Raw genomic sequence first — 23,712 nt, 5'->3', positions numbered from 1 at the left:
TATGTCACCATCTTATTACAAATAAAAACTCCACCAAGACTATTTAAGTTAAGGGCTACTAATTTCTTTGGTTTAGTATAATTCCATATGTGGCCATCACCAACTGACTTTAACAAATTGTGGATGGAAGCAGTACTAGGTAACATTCCTAAAAACTACAAGCATATTAGACATTTTTATGTCAAAGGACTACATATATTAATACCTATCAGACTCATTGTAGTTTCTTCCATTTTTGCAGAGGCATATTTTGATGTCACAGTGTTGGTAACACTGAAGAAGGTCCTGGTATGCATTCTCTTCCAGTTCCCAGGAGGCATCTCTGGAAACATTCAAACTTATTAGAACAGCTTAGTTCTACACTGCAGCTTTTCTTAGAAAAATGATAATTTGACCAACTAACAAAGTGAGAAAAAGAAATCTAAAGGAAGTTAGTAGCTCTTTAAAAGTCAGTCTGTTCTTTAGCAATTCAGAACTCCAATCTATTTGAGCAGGCTGATTAACCCAGGCTTTTCTACAAACCAGCATTTGCAAGAACTGGAAAACCTTTTTTGAAACATCCTTTTGTGGTGTTAACCATGGCTTTGCATTATGCATACACTGACCAAAAAGGACAGTACTGCTTCATTTTCCTACCTACCTGCTCCTAGCTTTTCATCAGCTACCTGTAAAAAGGAAATTCTTGTCCTAATTTTGAAGGGATTTCATTGGTCTTCATTTGTCCCCTAAGTTTAGCAATCCTATGAATCATGCTTTTGTTTTGTGGGCTAGGATCAGTCATGGATTCATGCTTTACTTGTCTTCATCCTTGAAGAACCAAGTGGTTAAAATATTTCCTCTACATTAGTTAGCATATTCAGTTCTTTCTATTTTGCATCTTATTTTCAACTTTTAATATTAAAACCAATGGGAACCCAGTAGTGCAGATGATCCTGGCAGGCTTGCTCACTGCCAATCAGCCAATTAGTGGTGACATTAAGCATCCTTTGGCAATGAACAACTGGAAGCACATTTTGAGGCTCCCAATTGTGCATTGGCAACCTTATCTCTACCTGCCCCACACCTGACATCACATATGTTTTGTAGTTTGGGGAAGAAGGCCTTATGGCCCAAATCGGGACTATGCTGGCCTTAATTAGACCCATAGGCTGGAGATTCCCAATACCCTATATAAACCAATAAAAAAAAATCATAGCTTACAGTAAAATGATACCAGGCAACACTAGAAATTTCAGAACATAAAAATTAACAATTTATATCCTGCTTTTCTAGTAAATGTACCTGGAGTGGTATACAGCATAACTGTAAATTTGTACATCATATAGTCTTAAAAATGCAACAAACATTTTGAGAATTACTTACCTTTCTGGAATATGTATGCCCATTCTCAACATTTCATTCTGAAATTTCTCTTTGTTGTTACATACTGGGCATCTAAAGAAAAACACCCCTGCACTTAGAGCTTGACACTAGATCCAAAATGGGAGAGAAAAAATGAATGGTCAGTAAATCAGTCCATAGGCAATCTTCTGAATTGCCTCCCAAGATGAGGGAACGACAGAATATCCACAGTAGCACACAAATGATTAATTCTTTAATGCCTGTTTATATCCCAACACTTTTGCAAATTCTTACGAGTTCTGAGCTTGTAAGGCTTGTAATGCAAACACCACAGTTCTTCACATTTATCAACAGTCATGGCTAAAGAGAGAATACTAAAGTGGTACTGTAATAATTAATGACTAAAATGAAATTGAAAGCAATTCTCATATCCAGAATGCAGATCTAGATGTGGCCTACAAATACAGCTAACTTTGAACATTCAAAGATGTTGACTTTGACTATTCAGTAGAATAATCTGATAAGATCACAGAAATGTGCATGAACTACTTTGTGATTTGATTTTTAATAGACATCTGGTGCAAGATGGCAGTTCTATTCTGGTTTCTAACAGAAAACTGAATTTTCCAAGCACGTTACTGCATTTACTCATATTAATCACTTTTATCCTCATCTCTTCCATCTTAATGATGAAATTTAGATTGTAAACATTTTGGAAGGTGGATCTGGGAATATGTTTGTGCATGTGTGGTTATGGCACTGTAGAGATACCACTGATACAGTATAAAAGTGTGCTCCTTTGCCAATTATTGTAGACTGTGTGCCAAGTTAATATTCTAATAAGCTTTTAATGTATGATCTGCTGTTTTTAAATGTTGTATGTTATTTGGTAGTTTTTAGTTTTATACAGCTGTCTATAAATTGATTTGTTGCTTTTAATCCTTTTATTCAGGTCTCTTTTCTCATTGTATTGTAAGCTGCTTCAAATTACCTTAACAGAAAAGTAGGGTACAAATCTCTGTACTAATAGTGAATAAATTATCTGAATGTGGATTCTTACATAACCAAAAGGGCACCACCAGTACAAAAGAGAGGTATCAACAGGTTCAGGAACCCCAAGGTTTGCAGAAGTAAAAAAAAAAGTTGGAAAAACCAGGGGGACAGGGGGAATGCCAAGAATAGCCCAGCATTAACTGAGCATTCTCATTATCTCACTGTTTGAAGAGGGATGGGGAGAGAATGTAATGAAGTATCCTGCAAGAAGGAAAGGCAGGCTGGCTGGCTCCTTGAACATTAAATTCAGTAACATTTTCTTGTAGTGTATTCAGCTACACTAGTCCATTTCATCATTTTACAGGATGTTTGTTTTTACTATTAGGAAGTACTAATCTTTTGGCATTCCAGACATACCTGCAAACAGTCTCTATGAAACCAAGCATTTTTACAGCATGGACTTGCCAAAATGTTGTATGATGGTGCATGTTTAACCAACTCGAAACATATGGTACACTGTGACGATCCTTTAGAGTTAGAGGAACGTTTTTGCGTAGGTCGGTGTTCCCAACAGTATGACCTGAAAAATATAGAATCAAAATCTATACAATCACATCTCTTTAAAATCACACTACTCAGATAAAAGCTAATACTTTAATAAAAAAGCAGCACTTCCAATTATTAGATTAATATTTGGTTTAGAACAGAATCATTTAGGACAATTTCAAAATCTACTGATAACAACACTGTAAGGTTATTTATCAGCTTCAGAAGCTTATAGACTTTCAAAGTACCAAAGAAACTTAGAACATCTTAAGCTTAACAAATTTCTATTGGCATAAGCTTTAGTTGGCCAGAATCCACTTCATCAGATGTATGAAGTGGTCACCTAAGTGGGTAGGTATATACATTATAAACCGTGTGTTGGAGAATTTTGTATTTCTCCTGTAGGTTCTTTTGCTGGAGGACCTTGGATATTTTGAAGACACAGGCTTGGAGCAAAAAGGTAGGCCTTTATTGGATGACAAGTGTACACTTGGTCAGTCTCCCTCCTAGTGAAAAGAAGGGTGTTGTGGTTTAAAAACAAACAAGCCAGAAGAGCAAGCAATGAATGAGATAGCAGAAGATGGGTTGCATTAATACGCAAAACACAAATGATCAAACCAAGTATTTCTGTATGATGAGAACTATCCTCTACCTTTCCCAACCAGTGTACCTCCAGATGTTGTTGGACCATAACTCCCATCAGCCTCAGTCATTGGCAATGCTGGCTGAGGCTGATGGGAGTTGTGGTCCAACAACATCTCGAGGCACACTGGTTGGGAAAGGCTGCTCTATAATGTATAGCTTCCAAAGCTTTAGTAGATAAAGCATGAGAAAACACAAATATTTTATTTTTATTTATTCAGTCAATTTGTATCCTGCCACTCATTCACAAATCTCAGGGCAAGTAACAAATTTTCATAAAACTAAAATCTTAAAATAAAACAACACAACAGTACAATATAAACATCAGAGGTATTATTGCCCACAGGTGGGAGCTGATGCACCAGTTGGAGCTGAGCAAAAGCACTCTGCGCTATTGGTTATATCTGTGTCTTCAGTGAAAGATTCATACCCAGGAATACCCCAAGATTTATATACCTGCTCTTTCAAGGGAAATATAATCCCCACAAGAACAGGCTGGTCTCCTAATTTCTAGGAGCCACCAAGCCATAGCATCTCTGTCTTATTATTAAACTTCAAGTTTTTGGTCTTCAGACAGTCCATTACAGAGGCCAGTCAGCAGTCTAGAACCTGCATGACCTAACCTGTCTCTGAGAACAATAAGAAATAGTTGGGCAAGGGGTCAAGACTACAGGTAATAGACTGGGTGAGATTGAATTCACTCCATAGAACATCTACCTGTCCAAGGTAAGGTAGAACTAAAATGTTTATGTGCTTATTCAGCAAGAGAACAAGCATATATCTCAGCAAATAAAGGAAAAACGAATTCATCTTCATGTTGACCAAAGTTAATGGGCGAAATACAACATTGCGCAGGCAGACACAACATGGCTTCCCCTTCTGCAGCTCCACCTTCCAATCTGCTTCAGAGGGTCCCTCTGGATGGGGGGGGGGAATGCTGAGGGGGTTGCAGGGAAGGGGAGAGGAAGTACAATTCCCATTTGTATGTGTAGAAGTCCACTGAGCAAGAGGGAAGCCACAACTAGATATCATTCTAAGTATTGTAATTAAATGACTCCACATTAAAAGGAACGTTGGGACTTTTAATTTTTTGAATTAAAGAGCTCCACTTAATTTTATTGAAAGAGTTAATGATAACTACTTACGGAAAATTTCCCCTGAATTGGAAAATGCATTCTCTCTCTACCCCACAAGGAAAGTGGTAGCTTCGTTTGCATCTGGAAGCCACACAACCAATTGAAGCACCTTTTTTCTTACAGACAGTACATTTCTAAAAAGAAGCAATGAAATACACTAAAACAACCCAACTTAATTCAAGAGACTTCAAAAACTAATACCATCATTTGATCTATTTTTTTTGTTTTAATAGTCTATTCCAACATTCTAATACAGGGTTTCCCAACCTTTGAGCCACAGATGTTGCTGGACTACAACTCCCATCAGCCCCATCCAGCATGGCCAATGGTCAGGAATTATGGAACTGTAGTCCAGCAACATCTGTGGCCCAAAGTTCTAATAGTCTTTTACTTTAAGCTCGGCACTCTTAAGATTGAGAAACAAGATAAGATGCAATCCGTTATTTTACATTAAAATTTGTATTAAGTATTATTTGTATTAATACAAATTTGTACTAATAATTTACCACCAGTCAAGACACAACTGGGCCTTTTCTCAAATATCCATGATTTAGGCTGCAATCCAATATACTCTTATGTGGGAGTAAGTCCCATTAAATCCAGTGGATCTTACTTCTGACTAGATATGTATTGGATTGCAGCCTTACTGTAGCTCGTTTTGTCCAAATTGTAAACGAAAATGTAATTAGCTTTTTTTTTCTTACTTGGTTAATTGCAAAATCAAACAATAATCCCATAGTTTGCATAACCATTAATTCAGAATTGTCTGTTGTCTCCAATATTTTGTACTGTATACAAATGTACTGTGATCAAATAAAATATTTGTTATCAATCTTTAAAATGTACAAATCATTTTGTGTAACAACATAGCAATATTAAAGATTCAGTCTTAAAAAGGTACCCAGGTATCTTATTCATGATTCCTACTCTACATCTTCAGTACTTCTATCATCTGTGGTTGCAGTTTCCACTTGCTTGGAGGTTTCCAACATGCTTTGGACATTTCAAGCATTTTTAGTTTACAGCTTTGATTAATTTATCTTTTTTTACAGTTAATTCAATACACAACTAAGAAGTGATTTTGCTTTCCCTTCTTCAAGCAAAAACCCCCCATGATTTAGTACAACTATTATATTTAATCCTCTGGAGTTCGCTACTACCCAAAGGGTTAAATAGAAAGGACTGCTAAATGATATATGGATTTCTTAATCCAACAATTCCATCAATACCTGCCTATTATGCCAGAGCAAGAATGTAGCCTTCCTGAATCTCAGCTATAACGTATTTTAACATATTGTAATGGCATACGTGGTGCTATATCCTTCTTACCAGACAAGCCCTTTGAAACAGGTTCAAGATTCAAGATATATCCTTACCAGTCTTGCAGCTCTATTAATTTCTTTTTGGATATCCTCAGGTAAAAACCCATAAAAGCCTTCTTCATCTTCACCTCTCTGCCATATCCCACTTGACATTAACTGCAATGAATGAATGGCTTACTGACAAGCAACACAGACATACATTTGCATCATTTTTCATTTGAGAAAAAGAGATTACAGTAGGACCCCGCTTTTCAGCGTTCTATTAATACGGTGCAAGTGGGGCGATCAGCTGGAGGAGGGCTGGAGCTCCCCGCACTCCAGCTGATCGCGCCGGAGGAGGGGAAGATCAGCTGTAGCATGCTACAGCCAATCTTCTCCTCTTCTAGCGCGATCAGACTCCCGCTTGAACTGATCAAGCCTGAGGAGAGGAAGATCTGATCTTCTCCTCCTCTGGTGCGATCAGCGGGTTAGGTTCCAGTTCCCCATGCTACAGCTGATCCGCTTTCCGGCGGGGGTCTGGAACCTAACCTGCCTTATGAGTGGGGCCCTACTGTACTCAATTATTGCAAAGGCCTGTGTGCACTGTAATCTATCACATTTTTAGTGAACTATTTGTTCACATACAATGTTCTTGTATCTGTTCTGTTGAACTTTTGCATTGGAACCACATCCTGTGCCCACCTAGAAATGTGAGGACCCACAAACAAAAACAAAGGAATGGCTTTCCTCCTCCTCAATAAATAATACACTTGACTTATGCTAGTATTTTCAAGGATATATTAGTAGTTAATAGTTACTGGGGATGGAATGGAATATAAGCAAATAGTTCAGGTTATTAGTACTCTCTACAGTTACAGCAACACTTGCAGCCTGTTCCTCTGCATATATCCTCAGAAGAAGCAAGTTCCACTATGTTCAATGGGACTCGCTCCCACTTAAGCGAGCATAGGACTACAGCCTTATTATATACAATGACAACATAACAACATCAATTTCTTTTAGTTTTCTCGCCTAAAACCTAAGAGTTTCTTCAACATTTGTATCGTATTATACAGCCACAAGAGTGGCTGTATACTATAGCCAGCATGGATTTTTCACATTCCGCAATGTTAAATTGAAAATTCCCCACATGCCATTCTGATGCTTCCCATAAACTTATTTCAAACCTTACAAAACTTATAGTCCTGAACTCAGAAATGCTTGCTAAACAACCCTCTCAATTTTCATGGCAATAAACAAAACAGTCAGAAAGAATTGAAAGTTAAAAATGTCTAAAGGGAGGAAAAAATCCCAGACCCCTTTTGGACTTTTTTCTCAGACTTCTCATAATCTGTGGGAATTCATTAAAAATCAGCCATGTTCACAGAGCACCTGTAATCCTGTTACTGACCTTGCCTCTGCCCTTCATCTTATGCAGTTTAAAAGTTCAAAAAAGTTCCTGGCTGATTCTTAATTAATTTAATAAATTTTGCATTGAACTGAATGATGTCAGGCATGCTCAGTAAGAACCAACTGTCAGTGTTCTAAAAGCCAGACTCACAGCTGCTGGGCTTGCTTAATCAGGGGGCCACACCCATACCAGGCTTTGATTTCACACGAGACAGTCATGGCTTCCCTCAGAGAATCCTGGGAAGTGTAGTTTGTGAAGGGTTCTGAGAGAAGACTCCTATTCCCCTGAGAGAGCTCCAGTGGCCAGAGTGGTTTAACAGCTGTTCTGATTGAAGCTCTGTGAGGGAAACGGTGTCTCCTAGCAACTCTCAGCACCCTTCACTAACTACATTTCCCAGGATTCTTGGAGAGAAGCTATGACTGTCCAAAGTGAAATAAAGGTCTGGTGTGGAAGTGGCCAGTGACAGCTTTGGTTTAAATTTGAGTGGGAGGATATATGTGCTTGCTGTAGAAAAAAAAGGTGGGGGAAACCCTGAAAAGCAATGATACTGTTCACAATGTTTTCCTATTGGAAAGGGGCTTTCCCTCTGCCCAGTGCCCACCCACCCAATCCCCTCCCCTCCCCCTCCTCCTCCCCTCCCCTCCCCCAGGTCAATGTTGGACTATGACCTGGGAGACCAGGGTTCGAATCTCCACATAGCCATGAAGCTCACTGGGTGACCTTGGGCCAGTCACTGCCTCTCCGCCTCAGAGGAATGCAATGGTAAAACCACCTTTGAATGCTGTTACCATTTATAGGGTCACCATAAGTCAGGATTGACGTGAAGGCAGTCCATTTCCATTTTCAAACATGACTGCACAGAAATAAATCCCACTGAACTCAAATAGTATGCAATTGATAAAACCTACCCTCCAATCCCCTCCTTCCTATCCCCTCCCTCTTACCCCTTCCCTCCCCTCCAATCCCCTCCTTCCTCCTCCTCCCCATGGTCAGTTTTACCTATCTTAAGCATGATTGCACAGGAGTAAATACGTTTGAACTCAATAAGCACGCAAATGATCAAACCTGCCCTCCCCTGTCCTTTGCCTGTCATCCAATCCCCTCCTTCCCCTTCCCTCTCCCCTCCCTTTCTCCTTCCCTCTCCTCTCCCCTCCCCCATTGTCAGTTTTACCTATCCTAACCATGATTATATAGGAGTAAATCTCATTGAACTCAATAAGCATGCAAATGATCAGACCTGGCTTTCCTCTCTTTCCCCTTTCCTCTCCCTTCTTCCCTGTCCATCCCTCCAGCCATCCCTCCCCCCCCCCGTGGTCAGTTTTACCTATCCTAAGCATGATTGTACGGGAGTAAATCCCACTGAACTCAAACACGCAAATGATCAAACCTGTCCTTCTCCTCCCCTCCTTCCTGCTCCCCTCCCCCTCCTCCCCTCCCCCCTTCCTCCCCTCCCCATCCCCTGTGGTCAGTTTCACCCATCCTAAGCATGATTGCAGGGGAGTAAATCCCACTGAACTCAATAAGCATGCAAATGATCAATCCATTCTCAGCAAACTTGCACAGGATCCCATTTCTTATCTCCTGGATTAAAAAGCAGAGAAATTCACTAATAGGCCAAAAAACCTTGTGGTTTAACAATGTACCTATAGCCCACAGATATTTCTATCAAACTTTAAAAAGCAGGGAAATTGGACAGCTATAGTGAATGGCGCAGAGTGGTAAGCGGCGGTAACACAGCCAAAGCTCTGCTCATGGCCGGAGTTCGATTCCAACAGAAGGAGGAAGTCGAATCTCCGGTAAAAGGGGTCGAGGTCCACTCAGCCTTCCATCCATCCGTGGTCGGTAAAATGAGTACCCAGCATATGCTGGGGGGTAAAGAAAGGCCGGGGAAGGAACTGGCAATCCCAACCAATATATACGGTCTGCCTAGTAAACGTCGCAAGACGTCACCTTAAGAGTCGGAAACGACTCACACTACAAGTGCAGGGACACCTTTACTTTTATAGTGAATGCACCAGGGGAGCAGGAGACCTGACCTCCTCTCTGAGATAATGTACTGCCCTACAAATTTGTCAAAATGCAAACAATTTGGGTTGGTCTTTCACACTCCCATCCGCTTCCTGTGTAGCTTGGAAGAATTTGGTAACTTGTGCCTCTGAGCATATGGTGAGTGGTGGCAAAACCTGCCCAAATAATAGAAACAAGACATGTACTGTGCTGATCTTGTTTAGCAGGGAAGAAGCAACATGATTAAGACAGTTGACATAGTTCAGATAGTCTCTTTAAATATGTCTGATTTACTTTGCAATTTTAGTGAAGTTTTCTATAGGAAATCATTTTCTTTTGCTTCTATTTCCGTGAATATGTGAAGTACAGCAACACTTTGCAAAATTTATACTAAAAAAATAATTGTGGAATAATGGCACTGACTATTCTACAGAATAGTCTCCAGTGGACATGAGGAGTATCTCAGTATGCACAAGATAAAACAGTGGGATGGGAAATATATTCTAGCAAAATTCTAGGTGTGCTCTATGTTTTTAACTGACCGTGCCCACCTTGCGTTAAATGAAGTGGTTTAAACATAGCAGGCTGAAAACATGCATCTTGGGCAGACTATGTTTGTGTTTTCCAGCAGCTAGAGTCATTCCTGAAGTAGCAACATATTGTAATCAGTCTGATTTTACATCAAACTGCAGTTTCAGATTCAACCGTTAGGGCATCCAAAATAGAAATAGAACATAACCTCCAATTTGAAACACAAAAGGCTGTCTTCACCATCATATGACATTTGAAATTAAGGCTTTGAAATTAATAAAAAATAAATTTGAAACAGGTTTCTTGGATGAATAATGAGAGAAATAAATTTTTCTACATTAGATTCTCTGTAGAAAGAATAGTAACACAGGAATGAAGCAAAGTAAGAACACCAACAAACATAAAAAAATGTGATTCTCCATTTTTGCAGATGGCAGGTATTGCCACCACTCACCATATGCTTAAAGGCACGTTACCAAATTCTTCCAAGCTACACAGCAAGTGGATTGGACTGTGAAAGACCAACCCAAATTGTGTTTGCATTTTGACAAATTTGTAGGGCACTCCATTATCTCAGAGAGGAGGTCAGGTCTCCTGCTCCCCTGGTGCATTCAGTATAGCTGTCCAATTTCCCAGCTTTTTAAAGTTTGATAGAAATATCTGTAGGCTATAGGTACATTCTTAAATGGCAAGGTTTTTTGCCTATTAGTGAATTTCATACAAATGTGATCCATTTCAATTGGTGTTTAGGCTTGGTTTTGCCTCAGAAACTGCCTTGATCACCCTGTATGATGACTTCTGTCAGGAGAGAGATATGGGGAATATGTCCTTGTTAATCATCCTTGACCTCTCAGCAGCTTTGGATACAATCAACCATGGTATTCTTCTGGAACGACTGTCCAAGTCTGGGATGTGTGGCACTGCTTTGCTGTAGTTTCAGTCCTACTTGTATGGTCTTTTTCAGAGGGTGGAGCTTGGGAATTTTTACCTGGGCCTGTGGAGCCTTCAGTGTGGGGTCCCACATGGTTCAGTTCTATCCCCTATGCTATTTAACCTTTACATGAAACCACTGAGTGGAGTCATCCAGAGTTTTGGAGTGCGTTGCCAGCAATATGCTGATACACAGATGTTTCTCCTTTACATCTGCAGGTGTGGCAGCGGATATGTTATATCAGTGTCTTGCGTTGGTAATGGACCGGCTGAGACTTAACAAACTGAAATTTAACCCAGATAAGACTGAGACACTGTTAGTGGATGATTCCATAGACCACATAGGTGGGGCATGGCTTGCTCTGGATGACGTTACACTCCCTCTGAAGGAATGGGTATGTACCTTGGGGGTACTTCTGGATCCAGTACTATCACCTGAGGCCCAGGCGGCTTTGGTGGTGTAAAGTACTTTCCATCAGCTTCAGCTAGTGTCCCAAATATGTCGCTGTTAGATGAACTTCTGTTGTCTATGCTCTGGTAACCTTTAGGTTAGATTACTAAACTGTGTTATATGTGGGGCTGCCTTTGAAGATAGTCCAGGAACTGCAGCTGGTGCAGAATACTGCGGCTAGACTGCTGGCTGGGGCAAGACAGTTAGAACACATAGCATTAATTCTGGCATGGCTGCACTGTTTCCGGGTCAAATTCAAAGTGCTGGTTTTGACCTATAAGGCCATATGCAGCTCAGGACCTCAATACCTCAAGGGCTGCCTCATCCCACATGAATCAACCCATACCGTGTTTGTCATCTGAGGCATTTTTCTGTGTGCCGCCTCCGAGGGAGGTGTGGAGGGTGGCAACTTGAGAACGGGCCTTCCCAGCAGTGGCTCCCCATTTGTGGAATGCTCCACCCAGGGGTGTACACCTGGTACCATCACTGTCTGTCTTTAGATGCCAGTTAGAAACATTTTTATTCACTCAGACCTTGGGAGTTAAATTTTCTGTTTGTTTTCAGTCAGGTGGGGAGAAGTTGGATTTTGTTTTTATGTAGTTTAATTATTGTAGGATGTTTTATTCTTGTTTTTATATCTGTATTTAATGTTGTAAGTTGCTTTTGAGTTTTCAATTTGAAGAATGTGACTAATATATATATAATAAATATTATTATTATTAGTGGATTGAAAGCATATGTTCATCTCCATTTTGTTCCTACACTCCCATTTTGTTTCTCAGTCTTCATCTTGTCTAGCAAGAGCTAGCTATCAACTGTGGGTGCTTGCAGGAGCAGTTGCCACTCTCACTGACATGGAAAAGAAACTATGCTAACCGATGCCTCAAGTTGTGAAATTCATGGGCACCAAGAGAGAATGAGCATAAGCGAGTATGGGGTGGTATTCAACTAATGTGCCCCATGAGCTCAAGGATTTCCATTTGTGCAATGGGACTTACCACCTGCATCCTCCAAAAATTTGCTCTGGGGTAACCCCTAGAACAGATTTAGTGGGTGTGCAAGGGGGAGGAGTCCCATTACACAAATGGAAATCCTTGCGGTGATGGGACTGTGACTTATGGGATCTTTGATTACAACCCAGAGTTCATTAATAAGTCATGAGCATAGATCAGTTTCATCCTGACTCATTTCAACGAACCATAGGTTACCACATTTCCCCCCAGACATAATAATAAACGATTAGCATCATAAAGGAAGTAGATGCTTCCAATCTCCTTGCAACTTACAGGCCAGAAGCTTGTTTCTGCTTTTTTACAAAACTCTGTTTTTTATTAAAGTATTTGTAGGTGTAGAAAAGGTACATATACTATTCTACAAGAATATAATGGGAACTATTTCCAAGTTTTGTATAATTAAGTTTCTGAAAGGCATCTAAAATTTTGCAGTTTTGAAAGTAAGTACTTACTACACAGTAATAATGAACAGTGAGATTGTAGTTCTCGTAAGTCCTCCTTTCCCCATATTTTTCAGGACAGTCATCAGCCCGTTGACAGAATTCACAGGCTGAAATATTAAGCAACAACTTTAGACGATGTATTAGCACAATAAATACAGCTTTTTAAAGATGTTTAGCAGCTTGCAAGTTGTAAAATATATCCTCTGATACCAGGCAACAATATCTGGACACACTGGGTTGGATTCAGTATCCCATCTGTAAACAGAAGAGCTCCTTCTGTTCATGGAGGGGATCAAGACCTAGCAGATGCTCTTGCTGGAGGAAAGCAGGGAGGAACTGTTCAGCATAAAATGCACGAGCAGTAACTAACTGCACTGAATGCCCCTCCCCTCACACAGCCGGGAGGAGGAGTTTGGAACCATGGCTTGATGGGAGAGCGTGACCCTATAGCTCCTTGTGGCATATTCTTGCTCATTGTGCTAAACTATGTTTTGGCACAGAGGTCATCAACCTTCTGAGGGCAGTGGCACCTCACAACGAAAGACATATGCACTCTCCCATTCCACCCTGCCAGCAATTAGACTTGAAAAAAAGTTTTAGCTTTTTCAAGCCTCTGTGTGTGCGTGATTTACCTGGGGAGAGCAGAGTTGATCTGTTCTGCCCACCTTCAGTCTCTATGAAAATCATCCCTCACCCCACCCCAAGCAACAATTAAGGCTTGAAACAAAGCATTCTTTTGGAGCTAATTCCCAAACCAAATTGCAGCAGGTGAAGGGAAATGTAGCTAAAAGAAGGCTTGTCCAAGCCTAAGTGTGGTGTTTTTCCCCCAGAAGTGGGGTGTCACAATTGTGAAAGGGAGTTAACCCTTCCCTCCCCAGATGCAATCCTCTTACCAATGCCACCTGTCCTGCAAGCCTAATTACAATGGAGGGGAGGAGTCACTGCTGCGGGTGTCAGGGAAGGCTCTGGTTGGCACATGTGAACCCACAGGCAGCACACTGGCAACCACTAGTTTAATATGATGTACAAACCAGGGGTTGTATTCAACAAAGCGCTATGGCGACCATTCTGTCAGTGCAAGGATTTCTCCTTATACAATGGAACATTCTCCCCCTTTCCTCAACCCCGTGTGTCCCCCACATCTGCTCTAGGTTTTCCCCCAACCCTATGGAGCAGATCTGGGGACAATGCAGGGCGTACAAGAAAGGAGGGAGGGGAAAGTCCTGTTGTGCAAGCAGAAATCCTTGTGCTCACAGCATTATTTAGTTGGATACTGCCCAGGCCACTCTAAACATAAGGTTAACTACTTAGATAATAAAACTATAGCTATTTCCATCATCATAGGAGCAGTACCTGCCAGCTGCAATCTCAGAATTGTTGCTAGGCTGTATCTATACACAGCCCATTTCTCTATATGGCCATCGACACATCTTTGCTTGAGAACAATATGTGACTATTTGCTCAGAGAACACACCTGTGTACACTTGGCTGTTATTAAAATCTTTTGTTAAACAATATGACAAGACACGGCTTCCCTTTGCAGCACATAAACATAATTTGGATGCACCAGTACGGGAATTTAACATGATTAAGCACTGCATCCAGTGAATGAATTCAATCAGAAGAATCTAAACTAAAACAAAAATATTACTAAAATGTGGAAGCACATCCAACATGGTGATTTCAGTTATTGTTCCAGCACTCATAACAAAGCAAACTGTACTTAATGGAAGATGTAACGAAGAACTGACACAGTACTTAATGGAAGATGCCAAAGAACTGACACAGAGGATCAAGCATTCCCTACTTGAAATATCACATTTTACAACCACTGCCACAAAATCTGATTAGATCTTAAAATTTTATTTATTTATTTATTTATTGCACTTGTATACCGCCCCATAGCCGAAGCTCTCTGGGCGGTTTACAGCAACCAAAAACATTAAAACAAATATACAATTTAAAACACATATTTTAAAAACAATTTAAAACACAATTTAAAAATTTAAAACAATATAAAACAATTTAAAAATGTAACAACATGCTTCAATCCCATTTATTTTAATAGGGTTCAGTTCAACAAAATATTCAGAAGCTACTAATAAGGAATTTTTTAAACTACTTTAGCATGATGAGTGACACATTAAAAAAAATTCAGTTTTAGCCCTTCAGTGCCGCCCTGGGTTCCTGCTGGGAGGAAGGGTGGGATATAACTCAAATAATAAATAAATAAATAAATTTCCTCAGCACCAATAGAAAACTGTTTTTATTCACCTATGATAGCACTCAACATTCATGAGCAGTTAAATTTATTTTTCTTTGTACATCTACCTTGTATCCACATGAAAAAAAACCAGGAAGTTAGTTTAACTGAAACCAATTCTGACTGCAATAATATCTACTGCAGTGCTTGCTTGTAGACAGTCAGTATGGTATAGTGGTTAGACCAGAGCCTGGAAGACTAGGGTTCAAATCTCCACTCAGCCAGGAAGCTCACTGACTGACCTCAGGCCAGTCATCATTTCTCAGCCTAATCTACGACAAAGGACTTTTGTGAGGATAAAATGGTGAGGAGAATGAATAGTGATGTCTGCCACCTTGAACTTCTTGGTACAACCAGGGTTATTAAGTTTTGGCCAAAATGATGAGACTAGAGGATAGTTAATGATCTATTCTCTGAAGCTACTGTAACATGAATTTGAAGTGGCACACTGCTGAAACATTTTTTAAAAAAAAGGGAGTTCTTTGTGCAGATCCATGATTGGCATTTAGCTTAATTGTTGCATTTTGAACTGAAGCAAACTTACACCAAACTACTTACGCAGGTTCTGAAGGCAGCCAATAACGTTATCACTCATCCTAGCGTTCTCCTTCCAACTGTTAAATACAGAAAAAAAAAATCAATTGCAGCATATCTGTATTTGTCTTTTTAGTCTGGTATTGTACTTAATCCTCTCTGTTTCAGATTAAAAACAAAGCACAGAAAACAGAATTACAGAGCAATCCAACTTGCCAGAAGCCAGTGGCAGTGAACGTGGCAGAGACAGAGCTGGTGGAAGAGGCCATCACATCCAGCTGCCGCTTGGAAGCACACTGGAGGGGACAACTCTGGCTGCGCTGGCAGGATGCAGCAGAAGGAAACAAAATACATGTTTCCTTCTGCTACCCCTTTTTCCGGCATACCGGCTCCTGCAACAGAGAGCCATGGGAGGAAGCCGACAGGGACCTGGATATCGTGCAAGTCCCCCCAGCCTCTCCTCAACACACCCACGGAAAGCCCCTTTTGCAGACCTTCTTCTGCTGGCTTCCATTATCCAGTTGAGCCACCTGGGTCACAGTTCGATGAGAGACTTATGCCGGCATAGCCTGGCTGACCCAGGACCCAGCTGGAGGTCCACCATATCTAACTCACTTCTGCCAGGTGTAAATACGAATTGGACTGCACCCTTGCTGTATTTACTATTTACAATACACTTTCTGCTGCCATGTCAAATCTGGCCTCAGATTTTGTTTTGTTTTAATCAGTAGTTTATTGAAACGTCATTTTTTTAACATCAACTACAAACCAAATATTTTTAGAACAAATTTGAAATTCAGAAAAGTAAATACATTATCTCTTTGGTGGCACAAAATTATTCAGAAGAAAATACGCTCCTAGAGTCCTTGTTGTTAATCTATTTTGTCTCTGCAAATTAGCTGAGAGTCCTGCCTTCAGTCTTCATCCAGATAAATGAGAAGAAAAAAAAGAAAGGAAAGGAGGGGGAGGGGAGGGGATGAGAGGGGAGTTGAGTTTTGTGTCAACTGAAGAGGTAAGCAGTCAGATGAGATAAATAGGTCATAGAGGCTATTATGTTGGGTCAATTAAGTCATAAAGACTGTTGCCCTGGGGCAATATAGTTGTTATCCAAGCACTATCTCATATGCTAGTAAGCTTATATAAAATATATTTCTTTGATGTAAGTTTTGCTTGCTCCCCTGGTATGCCAATTCCAGAAGATCACTACCCAAAAATTAATTTCAGGTGGGATGTTGGGATTTCTAAGCCGGTAAAATCAGATATTTAACAGCTAGTATAGCACAGTGGGGAGGACAGCCTGGCTGGGAGTCCAGAGTCTGTGAGTTCAAATGCCAGTTCGTGTCTCCTGGGTGTTAAGGGCCAGCTAAAGATCACCCCCACAGTGAGTGGCTCAGGGGTTACGTGCCCTGCCATCTGTGCAGCCGTGGGCAAGCTGCATAGTCCCAAGGAGCCCAATTGCCCTCTAGCTGGCAGTTGCAGACAGGGAAGGGGCTGGCTTGTGCAGCTGTGGCAAGCAGAGCAGGCCCTAGCCAGCTGGGGAGGACTAGCCTCAGAGGGAGGCAATGGTAAACCTCCACTGAATACCGCTTACCATGAAAACCCTATTCATGGGGTAGCCATAAGTTGGGATTGACTTGAAGGCAGTCCATTTCCATTTTTCAAGGCTGCACATCAAACCCAAGCTGCATGTATTTTCCATGCCTAGTGCCAAGCCAAGACTTTGCTTAGTATCTTCCTCCCCCTCTCCCCCCCCCAAAAAGCAAATACGTTGTGTAACAGCTCCAATACATGTTAGATTAGAGTGGACTCCAAGTTAACCCTTTGCCAACAAGCAGAGATATCAACAGTTTAGCTTGACCAACTAGGACGGCAACCAATGAATTCACACTAATTCCTTTTGCTGCATTATTCTGACGGAGAGTAAAGTATAAAATTAAAATCACATTTCCATTGGTCTAAGAAGGTGCATAATATATTCCAAGTTTATTAATTTATTTATTAAATTTATATCCCCCCCTTACTCCCAGAAGGTGCCCAGGGTGGCAAACAACAACACTAAAAGCACTCAAACATATTAAAACAAAACATCTTGAAAAAATCTTTAAAAGCAATTCCAACACAGACGCAGACTGGGGTACCTGTTGAAAGGGGAAGATCTTAGGCACGCACCGAAAAGACAACACAGATGGTGCCTGTAATATTTAAGGGGAGGGAATTCCAAAGGGAAGGTGCCACAACACTGAAGGTCCCCTTCCTATGTTGTGTGGAACGGACCTCCTGATAAGATGGGATCTGCAGGAGGCCCTCACCTGCAGAGCGCAGTGATCGACTGGATAAGACAATCTTTCCATAATAGCTATATAGAATCCTGGTTGTGAGCCCCATGTAGGATTGTCCATTTTGGAGACAATGAGCTGGGATCCAGGGTATCCCTTCCATTAATGAAAGGACTGCAAACTGTTGAGGTTCCTAGTGGAAGGAGGTGTTCTTATGTACATTCTCCCTGCAGTCTTCCATACTGCTCAGGACCATTCTCCCAACTCTCTAGAGCAGCTTTTCAGGGGTAGAGGGGGCTGCAGAAGGATTTGGTGAAAATCCACTGGAGGAGTGGGAGTGAGCAGATTTCTGGTCACTAAAACTCTGGATCAAGAAATTAACCAGTTTTGCCATTTGTTAGATGGTATAAGCCTCAGGCCCAAACAAATGAGTTAAGATATTATGCTGGTTACAGCACCACCATGCTATGCAAACTAAGTATAAATGGTTATTAGGCAATTTTATTTAGTTTATAAATCCTTAAAAGATAACAACAAACCTTGGGAGTCTAGTAACTATATGCAAATATGAAAATACAATTGTCAATTAAAGATGACCTATTTAACAGATTGGAGGTAAATGGTGTAAGGATAGGACATCAATCATTGACCTCCAATTACCTCTTGCAGCAACAGTAGTCAAAAGAAGGCTTTGAAGAATACTCACAAAACTTGAAGCTGTCTCGTAGGTAAGTGAGTGAGTCGCAATAAGAGAGCTCCAGTGTTCCCCACCTTCTTTGAGATTGCCTGTCAGCGGCTCTCCATCTAGGTACTTGGGAGATCAGAAAAGCATAATTGGTAACTTGCTAAATCTGGAAAGCAAAATCCACCTTGTTTTGTAAGCAATTCTAGTATTACTAAGTTAAATTCTAGATTTTTTGGCAGCCCACAAATGGTGCTCAGTACAAAATTGATTCTATGTGTTTTAAAGTTATTGATTAATTGGGGCACTTAAAAAAAGAAAAACCACTTTCTTTCATTTCTTGCTTGAGAAAATACTCACAAGTTAAAATTCAAATAAGGAAACATGAAATTAATATATTTCTAATCTTTCTATTACCAGGGGAGGTTTAATAAAGGCTATTTTTAAAATGCAGTAATTAAACAACATTGAGCTGATATCCCATCACCTGGAGTCTATCACTATCCAAAGATCACCATGATTCATCTGTGGACTAACTCCCCTTAGTAGCTTGCTTATATCTGCTTACTTTAACTATCTCAAGCCTTGAACTGCTTGTAACTGTGGAGCTGTGTTCCTCTTTTCTGGGTTGACAGGAAATTGAACGCATAACTTTAGGGGGTACCTTCCTATTCTTCAATTCACGAGCTACTATGCTGCAGAGCTCACACAACAGAAAACCCTGTCCAAGGCAAAATTTGAACTAGGGACTTCCCCACTGACACATGCTTAGCGGCAACACTATTCAGGAAAAGAAAACAGCATACAATTGTTTTTTTTAAAGGATTCATAAGCCACCTTTCATTATTTGCAGAGAGGTTTACAAGTTACAACAAAGCAATACAGGCATGGGAAAATAAGGTCTTTGCATGCTACTCAGAAGACAGTGTGAATCTAGGCAAACCTTGCCAGAAGAATATTCTACAAACAGGGCTCCAACACAGGGACAACTCCTACCGACCCTCTTTATTCAGAGGAGGGCCTCCAAGAGTGACTCAGTTAAAAATAGGGAGGAAAGGCATTCTATGGGCAACAGTTTTAGCTGACAATACAAAATAATCTAAACACAATTCCTTTGTTGTTGTTGTTGTTGCTAACTGTTTTCAGATTAACCCTTTTTTGCCTTTTCTGACAAGATATTCTTTCCCCAACAATGTCCAACAGCATTCAAGATCCACAAGTTCTAAGTACTCCAACAGTGATATCATCTGTACAGGTAGGATCTCCTGCACAAATAACCAAGGATTATAACATTTTATTGCATCTGGGAACAGCATCTACAGGTACATAGATAGAAGTAGGTAGGAAAGATTTACTGCCTCATCAATAATTTCTCTTGCAGAAAAAAATGTAGAAGATTTTCTTAACCTAATCACTCTATACCCAGAAAAAAGTACATTACTCCAAGGATTGCAGGTGAAGGTTCCTAACTGGAGCAACTGTATATACAAAAGTATGCCTGTGCATACTTATTTTAGCCAAGTTTCATTGTTCTGCAGATTATTTTTTTCAAGGGGGGGGGGAGGGTGGAACATGATCATCCTGATCATGGTAAGTAAGCAAAACACCATTTTCTTTTAATTTTTTTTAATTTTTCTAGTTTCAAACAGGTACCACAAGAAAAGCAACAATTTAATGGTTACGATACATTTCATAAGTCAAGTCTGATACATTTATTCATTTTTAATAAAAATAGCAAGACAGGTTTTAGCATGCATACAAACATGAATAAAAGATATCTGTATTATAAGCTTTTGAGTGAGATAGTATGACTTCAGATGCAACAAGGATAAGGAAATCCTGAGCTTCCCCACCTCTTATCTGGCCACTTTGGCAGGTGGTGATGTCATATGACCCATCTTCCCTTTTTGTAGCAGGGCTCGAGTTGAAGTTGTGTAGCAAAGGAAGATCCCAGCCAGTCCAAGTAGGGTTTAAGTCACTGTGGATTGGTGCTGTTTTCAAGCCCTGCATTCTGGAGTTCCCAATGGGAAACTCCAGCTGTTGATCAGGTGATTAGCACTGACTTCAAATCTCGCTTTTCTCAGTGGTCCACTCCACCCAGAAGCTCTGACTGGGAAGTTCCAAGTAAAACCTATCCTAACTCAAGATGTGAAAGCCCAGAAACCCCCACCCCCAATTTTTAAAGCCATTTAAGTGTCCCCCCCAAAAGATTGAAAACATGGGGGGGGGAGAGAAGGGCTATGACATGTAAAGGGGCTTGTTTCAAACATGACAAATCTTCAGTTTTTGAAAGTCCATGATAAATGTGACAAATACGAAGAAGAAAAAACTAATCTTGATAGCTTAGAAAATGAGACTGATTACATTTCATTTAGTATGTACTGAGGCTTGGGTCTCTCAGGTCTTTCTATGTAAATGAATGCATTATGTCTACTTGACACTGTGGAGACTGGAAGAGACATGATAATTTTCAGAACACATGATAATTTTCTTTGTTTTACTATAAAGTTGATGGTTTCTTCTGTTTTTATTGTATTTCGACTGTTCCTCATACACTGGCAAAATGAAAGATGCTAGGTTCCTTACAGTTCAGCAGCTTGTAGTTTCATTTGTAACAAAACAAGTTAAAAAGTAGATTCCATTTGTATTGTCTGAATAAACTGTACTTTTAATATTCCAAACACAATAATTTAATGGCAACCCAAGTTATACATAATATATTTTATGTTCCTAAAGTTATAGAGTGACTTTCAATCTGTAAATGCCACTAAAAAAAGTATTGTATTCCCCCCCAAATGTTTTTTTCTGATGGCTTAAGGAGCCCAGTTGCCCCCCAGCTGACAGTTGCAGACAAGGAAGTGGCTGGCATGTGCAGCTGTGGGCAAGCTCAGCAGGCCCTAGCCAGCTGGGGAGGACTAGCCTTAGAGGGAGGCAATAGTAAACCCCCTCTGAATATCGCTTACCATGAAATCCCTATTCATAGGGTCGCCATAAGTCGGGATTGACTTGAAGGCAGTCCATTTCCATTTTTTCAAAAATTCTGGCAATTTTACTTCTCTAATCCTAGTAGGTCTTGCATTTGGCCAAATGTAAGAGACACCAAAAGCAAGCCCTGCTTGCCAAGGAACAATCAGGAATGCATTTTGTGGCTCCCAATTGTTCTTTTGCAGCCATGTCTTTACCTGCCCCATACCTTATGTCATATAGTACATGTGGATCAAATTAAGATCCCTGCCAGGCCTAATTAGGTCTGAGGGCTCAAGGTTCCCCACCGCTGAAATAAAGCAATGTCTAAAGTTCACAGTAGATTTTGAAAACCATTAAAAGAAAGATGTACATATTAAATGTTCATGGAAAAGCAAAAAAGGGGGGAATAAAAAGCAAAACTTATGTTGGAACAAAGCCAGATTTCAAAGTCAAGTCTGCACTGCCATAGTCAGTCAGATTTAAATAAAACGTTCTAAACACACAAAACAAGGAAAGGAGGCAGAATTTCAAATGCCTGTTTCCCCTTCTGTTAATAGGCAACAAAGACAGCCTTGCACTTCAGGGGCTTTCACAGATGCCATTTCAGTTCACTGTATGTGCTCTGAATTTGAATATGAAAGGGTCTTAGGTTCACACTGTGGTTTGTGACAGCCTAATGCTACCACTTGAAGGGAAACCACTGGGCTATTTGTTTGGCAAATCATATTCAGTTTTTAGAGGAAATGTTCTCCAATTTGAAGGACAGCTCCCAGCATTAATAATCAGCCTGAATGTATTACCCTTCAAGTATGAAAAGATGTAAAATTCCTGAACTTAGGAAGCATCTTTTAGCCCAGTCCTAAACATGTTTACTCAAAATGATATCCACTGAATTCAACAGATCTCATTTCCTAGTAAGTATACTTTGAACTCAGTTTCATCATAGAAACCCAGTTAGACTAGGACCCAAACAGTAGCTTTAGCAGTCTTGCTAGAAAGAGGAACGTATTGCAACCTAAGATTTTGAGGTGGTTTGTAGAAACACAGGCATGTATGTAATATCTGGATAATGGATTCAGTTTATTTATTACATTTATACCCCACCTTTTTTTCCAAGGCGTTACATATGGTTCCCAAGCAGTCTCCCATCCAGGCACTGACTACACTTGACCCTGCTTAGCTTCAGCAGGGAGCTGGCCTTATATGCCTTCAGACCATACCCTGGGACCAGTCAACAACCTCAGTCCTTTAATTTAGATAACAGAAGTGCAAACAGACAACAGTTGCTACAGTCACTGATTGGTAACGTGCTTGGCAGTGAGGAACACAATATTCCCACCACCCTAAAAAAGAATATTTGAAGAATCAGAAAAGAAATGTATCTGCTTAGGGCAGTGAAGGATCTAGAGCATCACCACAGTGATCGGAAAGGTAGAGACAAAAGAGAAAACAATTGAAGCAAAGAATGGCACGAAGGGAAAGCAACGCTTTTTTCTTTCCAGAACTGCTTCCCTGCATTGGGTTGCTTTTTATTTCTGGCAGGGCTCCTCTAGCTTCAGCAGTTGCATGACAAGCAAAAATTCAGCAGGGAAAGCTTTCCCAACATAAAGGCACAATAAAGGGAAATGGTTTACACCTGCTGAATTCATGCATGACACAGTTCCAGCCTATGAACCTGCTTGTTCTACATCAGATGCTCTGTTCCCAGGTGCCATTTTGAAAGATGAGGTGAGTAACTGGGATTTAGGGCTTCTTCAGTGGTGATGTCCCAGTTGTAGAATATTCTCACTTGCCATTAGAATGCCTATTACCAATTACAGTTGCTACACCAACTATGTCCTTCCTGGATAGGGATAACTTGCTCAGATTCACAATGGTAACCTCCCATACAGATTACTCTTGGGCTCTATGTGGGGCCACCTTTGAGATTGGTCTGGAAGCTGCAGCTAGTGCAGAATTCAATGGCCAGGATACCGAGTGGAGCCTCTGGCTGTGCACATATTACACCTGATCAAAAGAACAGTAATGGCTGCCCATTGGTTACTGAGCCATATTCAAGGTCTTGTTGTTAACATAAAAAGCCCTAAATAACTTGGGGTCAATTTACCTAAAGGACTACCTTTCCCTACGCAGGCTCAACAGGTCACAAAGACTGGAGGAGGCCTTGCTGATAGTGCTGCAACCTATTGTGTCACTTGCAGCAGTACAAAAGCAGAGTTCTGTGGCAGCACCTGTCCACTAGAAT

General features: G+C 40.5%; 1 protein-coding gene across 5 annotated transcripts in view; it reads right to left on the bottom strand.

The window, feature by feature from the left end:
* Nucleotides 1–23,712, bottom strand: part of G2E3 (G2/M-phase specific E3 ubiquitin protein ligase) — a 38,169-nt gene that overhangs the window by 12,374 nt on the left and 2,083 nt on the right. For 3 of the 5 annotated variants that reach the window (XM_061611558.1, XM_061611561.1, XM_061611560.1), the window contains exons 2-9: nucleotides 18,525–18,629; nucleotides 15,567–15,622; nucleotides 12,755–12,852; nucleotides 6,035–6,136; nucleotides 4,668–4,792; nucleotides 2,752–2,914; nucleotides 1,363–1,469; nucleotides 206–322 (exon numbers count right to left, since the gene is read on the bottom strand). In XM_061611558.1, the coding sequence (XP_061467542.1) occupies nucleotides 206–322; nucleotides 1,363–1,469; nucleotides 2,752–2,914; nucleotides 4,668–4,792; nucleotides 6,035–6,136; nucleotides 12,755–12,852; nucleotides 15,567–15,603 (749 nt within the window). In that variant the 5' untranslated portion in view covers nucleotides 15,604–15,622; nucleotides 18,525–18,629. Of the gene's footprint in view, nucleotides 1–205; nucleotides 323–1,362; nucleotides 1,470–2,751; nucleotides 2,915–4,667; nucleotides 4,793–6,034; nucleotides 6,137–12,754; nucleotides 12,853–15,566; nucleotides 15,623–18,524; nucleotides 18,630–18,987; nucleotides 19,039–19,068; nucleotides 19,101–23,712 lie in introns of those variants that run through there. The other 2 variants (XM_061611562.1, XM_061611559.1) reach the window with 2 other exon arrangements.

The sequence above is a fragment of the Rhineura floridana genome, chromosome 2 (genome assembly GCF_030035675.1).
Source record: "Rhineura floridana isolate rRhiFlo1 chromosome 2, rRhiFlo1.hap2, whole genome shotgun sequence".
NCBI classification, from domain to species: domain Eukaryota; kingdom Metazoa; phylum Chordata; class Lepidosauria; order Squamata; family Rhineuridae; genus Rhineura; species Rhineura floridana.
The sequence above is the reverse complement of the archived record's forward strand: the minus strand, read 5'-3'. Positions and strand labels throughout refer to the sequence as shown.